The sequence below is a fragment of the Lepisosteus platostomus genome, chromosome 1 (genome assembly GCF_059453375.1).
Source record: "Lepisosteus platostomus isolate fLepPlt1 chromosome 1, fLepPlt1.hap1, whole genome shotgun sequence".
Taxonomy (NCBI): domain Eukaryota; kingdom Metazoa; phylum Chordata; class Actinopteri; order Semionotiformes; family Lepisosteidae; genus Lepisosteus; species Lepisosteus platostomus.
The window spans coordinates 49,799,358-49,811,794 of NC_142611.1; the positions used below are offsets into that span (position 1 = coordinate 49,799,358).

The 12,437-nt window shown below is 38.7% G+C and overlaps 1 protein-coding gene across 5 annotated transcripts in view; it reads right to left on the minus strand.

Moving 5' to 3' along the window:
* The window catches only part of ctbp1 (C-terminal binding protein 1), a 226,055-nt gene that overhangs the window by 53,648 nt on the left and 159,970 nt on the right, over positions 1-12,437 (minus strand). The window contains exon 1 of one of the 5 annotated variants that reach the window (XM_088630935.1): positions 5,017-5,223. The exons of the other annotated variants lie outside the window; for them this stretch is intronic. Within the exon in view, the coding sequence (XP_088487061.1) occupies positions 5,017-5,056 (40 nt within the window). The 5' untranslated portion in view covers positions 5,057-5,223. Of the gene's footprint in view, positions 1-5,016; positions 5,224-12,437 lie in introns of those variants that run through there. 5 annotated transcript variants of the gene reach the window in all.

Consider the following 12,437-nt stretch of genomic DNA (forward strand, 5'->3'; position numbering starts at 1 on the left):
CTCTTTCAAACACCTGAGTTTAATGGGATTCACCTTATTAAAGATGTGCTTCTTAAAACTAACTACAAGTCAACTTGACAGCTCCAGATCTTAACTATTACAAGATATTAGACACACACATCAGTCCAAAAAATAGCCATATTAAACTCTCACCTGATCAGACCGTGCAGGTAAGACGTACTGGAGGGATGTTTTACTTTGCGCTGAAAGCTCAGCATTACAAAAATATTCAGGTCTGGTACTAAAATACCATGGACTATTTTTGAAAAGTACTGCTCCAGTATCTGACAGTCTACCTCCCCTGTGAAGCTCACAAAACCCTGCTGCAAGAAAGACCACTGCTACATAGTCATTTAAATGCTTTCTTGAATAAACTTTCATTCTGCACAGGCCCTGGCAGAGATGTGGCGTGCGTCTTCACTGAAACAGATGGGACAGATTTCACGGTTGTGCATCTAGGCTGCTGGGAAATGTGGTCTTGATGTTTGGTTACAAGTACATCGATAAAGTGTTGCTCAGATATGCTAAAGCAAATGTGAAAAGCAAACCTGAAGCATATGCTGCAGTGCAATTTAAACACATATCCTATATAAAATTTGCATTATCATCATCACACCAAACATTTATCAGGCCTTGTGACACATGCTCATTTCCTAACTTCACTTTTCTTCAAAGTGTGGCTCGATAGGCAGAAAAGAAAGAGAAGGCAGCTATAAAGTAAAAGTCTTTAGTGTGAGAGTATAGAGAACAAACTATGTACAGCTCCAAAATAACACTAAGGATCCATAAAGTAATTATACCACAAAGACTACTTGTAAAATCACAACAAAACTAACAAAAAGGGTCAGCGACTACTATGCATTTTGAGGGAATGCTAGCCAACTCCAATTAAACAAGTTAACTTTTTCTAATCACCCTGAAGCAAATTACAAAGAAAGGGAGCTAGGAAGAGCACTGTAATTAAAAATAAATAAATCAAACATTAATTAGCTTTACTTTTCACTGCACTATGTTACTCGTCTCATACCCCAACAACACTTACATGTGGTTGCTAGGGAAACACTGACAGAAGTACTGTACATATTTTCTTTTGTGCCACAGTTGTATTCTTTTCCACTTCATGAAAATAGTGTTCAAACACCCTCTGGCAGCTCTTCCTGTGACTGCACAACAGGTCTGTCACATCACCCTCAGCAAAAAATCACAGAACATATTTCAAGTGCAACTACTGTATGACAGTTTTTTAGCAGTCAGTCACCTGGCATTCTTTACAATTAAGATCATATCACAGAATTCATCCTAGAACAAAGGTAGTGCACTAAACAATTACATTTAAAATGAGCGTGTTCTAAATTGTACATGTCAAAGAGAGCTAGAAATACGTGCTTGAATATTCCTGTTTGTGGTCCCTCTTAAGCAAAGCACAATATAGAAAGCACACGGGAATGGAACAAAAAAGCATTTGACTCATTTCAAGGGAAATCTGACATTTTACTCAAAATGCAAGTACTGAATTAAAAGAACGTTCTCTCCATATTTAATTGAAATAGCAGTGATTCCAACTGTCCTCATGAAAAACTGTTTTAAGACGGTCTTATAGCTGAGAAAGTATTGGATTTTATTTTGAAAATTTATTTTCAAAAGTTATTTTCTGTTTTTCTGCTTCATAAACTGCTGTAAAACTTTAGGGAGTTTAAAGTCACAGCACAATGTTAAATGCCTGCATAAATCATTTAAAAGTGTTTCCTTTCAAATAACCACTTTAATATTGTCATGGTAATAAATATTATTATTATTATTATTATTATTATTATTATTATTATTATTATTATTTTTGTCATTTCTTCTTATTATTATTTTAAGTTCATATATCATGAGCAGCTTTTATGTCTTTCTACCTTACTAAATTGGGGGTACCATTGAGTAGTGGGTAATAAGGGGTGGGCTGTGGGTTCGACTCCCTGCTGTAAACGCAGCTGTTGTTCCTTGAGTAAGGTTTGTTACCCTACTTGCTCCAGTCCACCCTGATGTGTAAATGGAGGACAGCATTCCCGGGGTGATGGACTGGCGTCTTATCCAGATGGGGAATTACATTGTCTTTAATCACTACACACCTAGACACCAGGATAACGCCTTCCCCGATGAGCCACTCTCTGTGGCACCTGTGAAATGTCCTACCTTCCTAAGCTCAGCATGCAAGAACATATTTTTTTTGTGCAATGATACGTGATAGAGATGACCCTTTACAGCACAATAACGGACTGAAATCTCAATGAATGTGAGGTCTACCCCAAATGAGCTGTAAAACTAATATGTCAATGCGTCTATGCCCCATAAGAACACAAAGTGTTGTCACAGCTTCTTGGAACCTTTAGGCAGGATTAACCTGAGAAATAAACATTTAATAAAAAAACAATACAGCCTGTACCACACTTTCAGCCTGACCGCTGCAATCAGTCTGAGGGATTAGATCATCATTAGCTGCTTAAAATTGCTTACACCCCAATTAAGAATTTGAGCACTACTTTTTAACCTGATTTTCCTTCAAAACGCTTCAGTGACACAGCAGCAGTGTGAAGACAAGCATTCGTCCTGTCTCATGGTGTCATCCTTCAGTCTCTGAACTGTGCTGTTTTCATTGGAAAGGTGATGGCAAGTTTGACAGCAGAGGTCTTAAAATGTTTTTAAAAAATACATTTGTCCCACAGAAAAACAAAAACTACCTACATTGTCAATACCCCTAGCTGTCCCAGAAAAAGAGGGATGCTTCCTTCTGCAATATGGCAGTACTCGTACGATGTCAGAATTAAGTAGCAGACCTTTATAAACCTTACTGAGAAAAGTTACATTTCACCAAAACAAATACAGGCAAAAACAAATACTATATTTAGTCAGGTAAAGATTTAGAGGAAGACATTTTCCAATACAAAGCATTTTTTTCTTTCTTTTTACCTTTAGGCATTTTTGAGTGTGGATATACATATAGGTATATGTATATAAAAACCACTAAAAGCACACAAGACTGGTGAAAGAGCGCTGTAGCATGTTATTTATGTTCTATAGGAATTATTTTTTTTCTCCAATTCTCATATGAGTTTAATTCAAAATTAAACAGCACACCTTCCAGAATTGTGAGAGGTCTGAGAGGTCTGTTGTCCTACTTTGTATTCTTCTTAAACATCTTCTTCCCAGAAAGAACAACGAGATGGACACCTACCTCTTGTAGCACACAGTAGTAGTTATACTGTTTGATAACCTAGAAAAATAACTATCAATGCTTTGCCATTTTATGGGATTTTCTGTTATATTGGTTTCTTTTCAAGTGCATAACAAATCGTAACTACCGAAGCAACGGGGAGGGGCAAATCAATTTGCACACTATATGCACACATACACATTAATGAGTACTGTATTTATCCTTACTATGCAATTTAGAATACGCAATAATTGCTTTCTTTCATCCAGGATGCCAGGCAGGGATTTTTTTTTACCAGATGAAGCACTTAGCACCCTCTCTTTGTATTAAAAAATGTAGTTATCTCTTAATCACACTGGTGTAAAAACTGTCAAGTAGGAATACTGAAAGACACACAGTGCACAGTGGTACACCAAATTAACATAGTAATTGACGACCCAATAGAATATTCTGAAAAAAAGGTGACATGAACAGCAAAGCGCAGAAAATGGATTGCTGATCATTCTTTAGCCACAGAAGGCCAGTGGGATTTTCCCAGGTATGTAGGGGTAATACATTATACAGAAAGGTTAAGCGATTTCTTCATAGCTTTTAGAAATGTACTGCACTGGCAGGGTGTCTCACCTTACATGTTTACTTCATACGTTTATGAAAAGATGCACCCAACAATAATAGTAACTTTTTTAATTCCGATAGTGGATTACAGTTTTGGATTTGTGACAGTAATTTTGATGCTACCATTGAATACACTAAAGAAACAACCCCTGTACTTTAACTGCACAATACGCTGTGTGTTTATTCAAAACGACTACTGTCTAGAATCGCATTAAATCAGAGATTTGGTCTCGTAAATTGTAATTACTTGAGTGCAATGTGTAAGTTATTAAAAGTGAAACAGTGGTAGGAAGATCTAGAGGTCCTACATCCCCTATGAGCTGTAGAAGTATCAGAAGGAGACAGCTACATATTAGACAGCATGAAACCAAGATGAAACAAAATGACAAAACAATTCTGAAACACCAGCTCTTTTGCAACAATGGAGAAAACAAGCCATAAACTGTTATCATAACAACATGTGCCCACCCTACCAACGTCCTGATATGAAGACTGTTCTAGAATCAGCATTTCGCAGCGATGAAAATCTGAACAAGTTCAGGCCAGTGAACACGAACCACATTCACACATTGTAATCCACAGAACTCTTACAGTTCAATGCGCTAGCTGTTGCATTAGAAATACTTGTTAAGACCACACAAGGAATTGAGGCACACATCCCCCCGAGCCTATCAGCTCAGCACAACCTTTCCGCTAGCGCGCTGCTAAAACAGAAAGCAGCTTCCAAAAAAACGCAGTCATTGAACATGTTGTCTGCTGGGACCTGCCGTTACGGCCAAAGCTTTGCAAATCTTGCCTTGTCAAAACAGAGCAAGCAGGGGGGGGCGGGGGGGGGCTGGAGGAGAGCAAAGACACTACAATTTCTCCATCCTTCGTGAAAGCCCGTACACGTCTTTTCATTCACGTAATGTGCACGACACAGCCGCGGTCCTGCAGCTTTTCCCTGACCCAGTCTGAGCCCCCTCACTGTACAAAGCACACTGCAAAAGGCAACGCGGAAGAACGCAGGCGCTCCGATCAATGTGCCTGTATCTGTGCATGAGGGAAAGATCACGGAGATAGAGCGAGAGTGAGACAGAGAGGTTTTGGGGATGGGGGGTGGGGGAAGGGGGAAGCAGGAACACCATGTACGCACAGATAACTGTGTGCATGCCAATATAACCTTCTCGCACGGCCCATGCAAAAATAAAAGTGAAAATGTTTACCTAAAGGCAAGCCTTTGTTCAGCAAATGAGAGCTTCCCATCTAGGTGTTCTTCTTTTCCCCCTTAAGAATACGGCACTTCAGCAAGACATTAACAAAAATCCTTGGCATATGGCGGCCACTTCAATTTTTTTTTCACCCTAAAGTAGCGCACACACACTCAAGCAGACTCTCTCTCTCTTTCACTCTCGCACACAGAAAACCCAAGTGTCACTGCCTAAGAGAGAGACAGAGAGAGAGAGAGAAAGAGGGAGAGGCTTAGGGTGGAGCTTAGGCCACACAAAATTGATCTTTTGTTTTCAGAAAGGAGGCTACACGAAAAATAGCTGTGAGAGGGGAGGCAGAGGAGAATGCAATCGAGAAAAAACTTGAGCTTTCAAAGCATATGGTTAAAGAAAACAGAAAAGGGAAGGGGGAGGTGTTGGGAGGCTGGCAGATGGCAGCGATGTACATTAATCCCACAAAGCCACATTGCACAAAAAAAATTAAAACCATTAGAGGGATAAGAAATTCAATTTGGTAAATATGGGCCTAAAATCTCTTTCAAGGCCAGATTAGTATTTTATGTTTTTTTTTGCACATGTATGCAGTTTGTCCTTTTAAAATTATTGTTTGTAGCTTTTTAAAAATGTGTTTCCATTTTCACAGTAGAGAAAAAGTGGGCTGAGCTGGATTAGAGCTGTAGAAGTTTGTCTTCTTAAAAGGGAGAAAAAATGCACTGATTCCAACACTTTCTTTCTAAATGTTACAAAGCATCACTTTAAAGTTCATGGCAGCGGCAGTAACAATGAAAGATTTTACACAGTGCTTTACATCACACGCAAGTTACTGATAAACTACCGACTGTGATAGAAACAAAGTTCAATGGCGATGCAAAACCCTTCTCTCAGTATAAAGCAGAGCACTTCTTTTGGAACATTCTCCTTTGTAACTTCCTGCACTCATCTATCCTCACATATTTATGACTGCTACAAAACAAACACCATGCAAGCCTACCTTAATTGTAACAGACTGGGCAGACTTTGGACTTCCTGTGACCAGCTGTAAACTTAACTGGCACACGGGGTAGGAAGGTCAGTAGAGCAGCAGTGCACTTATTGTAACTTCTTTAAAAAGCTAGACTTGCCTTCTACCATCCTGCTACACCTGTACTGTATGTCGTTTAGGAATTGGAAATGAAAATGCACCAATGCTGTCATGCTAACCTGCCCTTGGAAAGTCGTTACTCACTACAGCTATTTCACTGTACTTGTATAATATTACAGTAGAGACAGTCACATAACGCAGATAACTCGGGAAAGCACCGATCAATCCAGTAATATTCTACCCTTTCAGAAATGAATCCCCTGCACCATTCAATCCAACTGGAATTCACCAAGACATATAGTTAAGCCTCCCCAAATCAATATTTGGAAGAACAAAACAGAGCCTTACTGCTTGTTCGGCAACTCAATGTTAATTATTTTGTCTTTTCTCTGCTGATCAATACAGTAGCAGAAACTCACTGCTGAACAGGTAATTTCCCAGCTTCTGCTCACGGATGCTTTACATTAGGCACTGAGAAACACCACAAGATGAATAGATCACAGGAGTCACTCCACTCGGCTGCTTCGGCGCAAACTGCTTATACGGCAGAAGTCCACAAGCACTCTGCAGATGCCACAACGACAGCAAACAACCTATTCACTGCATCCGTGGTAAGATCGCGTTTGGGCCCTGTACTGTCTTCTTGCTTGAGGCAGCTAGCTGGGTAATGGACAGCAATTTACATCTAACACTAACAAGCACTTCACAATGCTTGCTTCCAAAATTAACATGTTGGTTCAAAACTGTTCAAATGTCTAGGATATTCACTAGAATTTGGCACTAACAGCATAACTCACATATCAATCAGTGTGGAGGTTGTTTACTACACAGCAGTACCCGATTCAGAAAACTCTAAAAATAAAAACAAAACCAATATTTCATATTGTAATACGTTTTCACACAAAGATATATTAATTTAGTGATAGGCATATTAAAATTCAGCTCAGTAAACACTAAGCACTGGGAAACATTTTATACACCCTGCATGAACATCCATAAACAAGAATAACATTTTATTTGGCTGTTGTGAGTTAATGTCGTGAGTTGTGCTTTTACTGTACTTGCATAAAATGTATGATTCTGGCTAAATCCCTAGTCTAATCCTTACACTAATTCCTTATCTGTTACCCTTCCTCAAAAGAAAGACCTTTAGCAATTATTTTTTGACAGTTTTATAAGATGTCTGATTCTGCTTGAAATTTTTGCTTTCTTTTCACATTCATTGGTGCTGCTGAAAGACTGTTTTAATAGGCTTGTTGAACGATATTTTCATCATCCATAGCTCATTATAACACCTGAAGCTACTAACCTGAACAAAACAAAAAACAACGAGTTTGTTACCAGTGCAGAAGACATCTTCCACCAATACTGCATCAACCGTACAGAAATATAATGTATTAAAAATTAATAAACTCCTACTTCTTTGATATCGAATGGCACATTGGACAGAAGAGCCATGTGTCTAAATGATGCAGGCATAGAAACCCCCAGAAACCACATATCACAGCATCCAATATTGTGTTCATGGAAGTCTTGAAGGTTAATGTTTTTTTATCATGCCCAACAAGCGACTGGGTGACAGGCAGAGACTCTGAAAGTTACTTCTTCTTTGGCTTCTGCTAGATAACCCAAATCCCCACAGATAAAAAGACAAAAAAAGACCCCAAAGTTCCCCTTCTTCGCCACCTGGTCTCTTCATTTTTTGTTTTCTGTGGAGATGGAAAAGCTCTTAACGTTTTTATGGCCTTAATTCACCATGGTCTCTCCGGGTAGAAAAAGCAGTCTGTCAACACTGCTTTATATTATAATGATACTGTATGTTTATCGCACTGTACCACTGAATGGAGGCAGTACCATTTTGCCTTTTAGTATGAGACCATGCTTCACATTCTTAAAATAATACAGCAATTATGTCAATTTTTTTTCTATGAAACTAGAAAACAAAGACAACCCAAGAAGTACGTGCCAATTAAATGTGAACTAATAGCCTCCAATAAGACATGTAATTGTTCTCAATATCCTCTCACCAGCTCTGCAGCCAAATCCTTTGTTTCACAAACAAAGTGACATTTCACTCTCATGTAGCCTCTTACACATCTTCACTCAGATCCAGTATAGTTGAAATGCTACTAAATTTAACACAGATGCAGGCCATTTTTATATTAAACTCTGTTTAAAGACCTTTGCAAAGGCAGGCTAACAAGCCAATCTTTGAATTTGAACAGATCCTACACCCATCCTTGAACAGAAAGGTCATGATGATTATAATTCAAGCAAGAGATCCCTTTCGCAGGGACTTAATTAAAAACCTTTAGCCTGGTGTGGTCTTGCCAGCACAAATTACAGTCTGTCCTCTTTAACTTAATTAAACCAACAGCAGGTACAATGAGGGCTGTCCTCTAGATTGGATATACAGTACAGTATACAAAAATACAATCTACTGTACATACTGAGGATGTATTAGAAAAAGGCATAGGTAAATTTATGAATACACATAATAACAGTAATAATATTAATAATAAAATTATAACCTTTATCACAGCTTGTACTCTTTCATAAGTGTGATTTTTAAATAATTTAACTGTCCTTATAATATTCAAGAAGAACTGCACCTGGCAGATACAGAATCTATGGAGCTATCTACAGTAAATGCCCAGCATTATAGCTATTGTAGAATGGCTTTGATAAACGTCAACTACCACTGGGATTAAGCACGGAAAGGATGTACTGTCTCACTACAGAGAAATAACCTGTGCCCACTAAACTGACCAGGAAAAAAATGGACAAAACATTCACTCAACATTCACCATTTCTGCCAATTTTGTGAGCAGAGAAATTCTGAAATGCCACTGTCTGGAACCTCAGATGTAGACACCAACGTGTCACTTCTGCTCTGTTACTCAAAACGAACATTTACAGCTAATCTGAGAATAACAACGCCCAAAGATTTCTTCACCCCCCCAGGTAAACAACCTCCCTCGTGGTAGCTCCACAAATCTGTCTTCACTGAAACTATTTTTTTAGGACAAATCTCTTGCAGCTGTGATTATTAAGGAATATTCAGTGAGCATGAAAGGACAGTAAATCCAGGAAAATCCCCACTGAAACTGACCATCTACAGGATTTAACCTGACACATCAGTAGTTTGACATAGTAGGTTGTGCGAGACGCAAACCTGTTGCCTAGATTAATCCACTTTGACACTTTCAAAGGGGAGGACACAGCCTATTGGTTTTTCTGAGCCGGGGTGCAGCACTAGCTATTGAAATGGCAGTGCCGCAGTGAAAAGCCCCCTTCTGGTGCACACTGCAGCATGTCTAATGTGCTGTGTGCACTGCCTGCCAGACTGGCCAACTTCTAATGCACAACACAAAGAGATATCACCGGCAGCTCAGGACACTCGAATCCAAAAGACATTTTGCCGTAACACACCTCAGTTAGTTAAAATATTTAATTTAATTTCAGATTTTTTTCCCTAATATTGACAAAACCCCAAAAAGCACACCCAGAATAGACTCTAGGTTGCTATGGCCCTTATCAGGACGAAGTAGCTAAAATCTATGGATGGAAGCTCGCCTTAGAAGTTTTACTCATGATGAGTGAATATTTACTGCAACATACGTATACTGCATCAAAAAAACATTTACGGAAAATACAGTGTTTTTCCACATTTGATTAAGCTTAAGCACTTTTTCTTTATAGCAACAATAGAATAAGAATATGTCTTTCAAAAGATGGAGATGTTTTAAAATGAATCTGTTTCTGATTTACCCATTTTTGGAATTTTTGAAAATAATCTATATTTAATATTTCCCCTGGGGTGTAACTGCATACCGGATCCCGACTGAACAACAGGATTTTTCATTTTGCTATAAAGTATCCTTTTACAGTCCCGTCTGATACACATGCAGTATTTGATTTATAGGTTAGAGTATAGAGTATCAGCATGTAGGGTTTAACTGCATGATGAAAAATAAAATAGTCAAATCAAATAAAGTTTCTGCATTCTACAGAATGACCCTTCAAATCTAACCTTTTTAGACCCACCAATCATCCCATACAGTACCCCTGACCAAATAAAATCTACACAGCCTTCTTGTCCACAGTTCTCGAGACGTCCACAGACAGGTTTTCCTGCAACAGAAGCTTCTGATCATATCCAGCAGCACATTTACAGTACACATGACCATTTCATGACCACCGAAAGAGGATCCTTCCCATCCTGCAATCTCATCTATTGCATTTCTTGCAGAAAGTGCTCTGCCTTCCTGTAACACTAGGAGAATTCTGGCCTGCTTTTTCAATGAACCAATCTGAGAAATGAGGCTCAAAGAACTCTCCAAGCCAACAGTACACTTTTTTTTTACCTCACAACTGCTGTGTCCTTTCCATTCACACAGATTCAAAGACTCTTTACCAGAAAAGACAAAAGTCAAAATGATCATTGCACTCAATCCTCACATTCCCTCTACAATCAACTCTCCATTCCTTCACAAGCTGCTGCTTTCTACAACCAGACCTCCATCTCTTTTTGCCCCTCTTCCCACCTTTACTTTCTTACCCCACTCCCTGCCCTCATGTTTCTGCTCTTTTTGTCCTCTCTCCTCCACACACCTGAAAAAGGCTCCACAGCTCAACATTACTTTGCTTTTCAGCTTGGAATTCACTTCTACATGTTGTGTTGTGATACATAAACTTATATACAGTATATTCCTTTACTCCTCATTGTTTATTGGGAAGATTATTTTTCTTGTGAAAGCTGGATAGCCCTGGCAATATGTTATACAGTCTATATTTTGACTAAGTGGTTTATTTCCTTTCATACCCCACAATGACTGCAAACAGGCATAATGATGGTAGCGATGGATAATATCTCACTGCTGAGATAACATCAGCAGTGTCTCACCTGGCATTTAAACTTAGCACCTTCTCGTCACAAGCTCAGAAGCCTAACCACTACTTTATACTGCTGTGCTTTTGACAATTACTGTTAACTTTATTATTGCGCATTCACAGAGATCTGCACTGCTTAGAAGACGCTAAAAACCAACTGTACTGTAAAGATTATGGACAGGATCAAAATAATTCTTAGAGATCAAAAAGCAAAGCTGACTACATATGATTTCCTGTTGACTCCTTCTATTGAACTGGTTTAAGACTAATTCACATCAAAACCACACATCTGCATCCCCCTCTTTTTTCAAGTACAGCAGATTAAGACTCCTGCTGTGTTGTGGCCACTTTTAGAGCTGGTGTGCAGGTTGCAAAGATCTAGCCCAGCTTTATATGGTAAACTCCAAAACAACAAAACACAATCAAGACCATTAATGCCGAAGACAGGCTATCCACCACTTGGCAATGATGCACATCATTAGCTGAAAATGAGAACTCACACATTGCATCAGTAAGCAATAACCTCATGCAGATTTCTGCAGACATGCAGAACAAACCCACAAGGTATCCAGATCACTTTAGAAATGACTGAGGTACGGATTTCTCAAATTTAGTATTGGATGTCTGTTGACTAAGATTTACATTTGGCTCACCGTGACTGATCAAAAATATTATTCTCTTCTGCGAGATTCCAGTGTTTTAGGAATAAAACCTAACATACACTAATTTTAATTATCTGATGTTCTGGCAACATCAAAAGATCAGCTAGAGACTAGGTATGCCAGGTATACGAATTAAAATGAGCCATTACGTGTGACACCTGGGTTCATGCAGCTTCAACATAGCCTCAACAAGAAACAAGTCTTCCAATTGAACAAAATATTCCAATGTTTACACTTCTTATAATTCCTGCCTTCAATGGCAACAAAAGAAGCATAATGGTCTGTATTTAGCCATCTTCTTCTCTTTCACACCACATCAGTAACCCAAACAAGCTCAGAAGAGATGCTCACAGCTTCTCTGATTCTTATTTTTTTAGCAGCACCGATAATGAGAAACAAATGGATCTTCACATGCCATCCCCCGCACTCCTTTCTAGATTTCTGAAAAGGTCACATTCAAATTACAGTAACTGCTAATAACATTTTCAATTCTACCCAGGGAAAAGAGAAACAGGGCATCGTCGGCTATGAAGAGAGATCTCATAATTAAAACCTCAATGGGAGAGCCACTTGATTAACAATAAAAGAAGCAAAGGAAATCTTAAACAAATGAATAACAAAAGACTTAACAATACAGATAATGCCCCTGCTCCCTGCTTAGATACTTGTTAATAGGCTGCTTTGACAGTTTGTAAATAAAGTGAGAAATTAAAGAAATATCCAGGAGCTGCTGATTTAACCAAATTAACTTCTGTAGTAAAATTAATATTTACTGAGTCCCG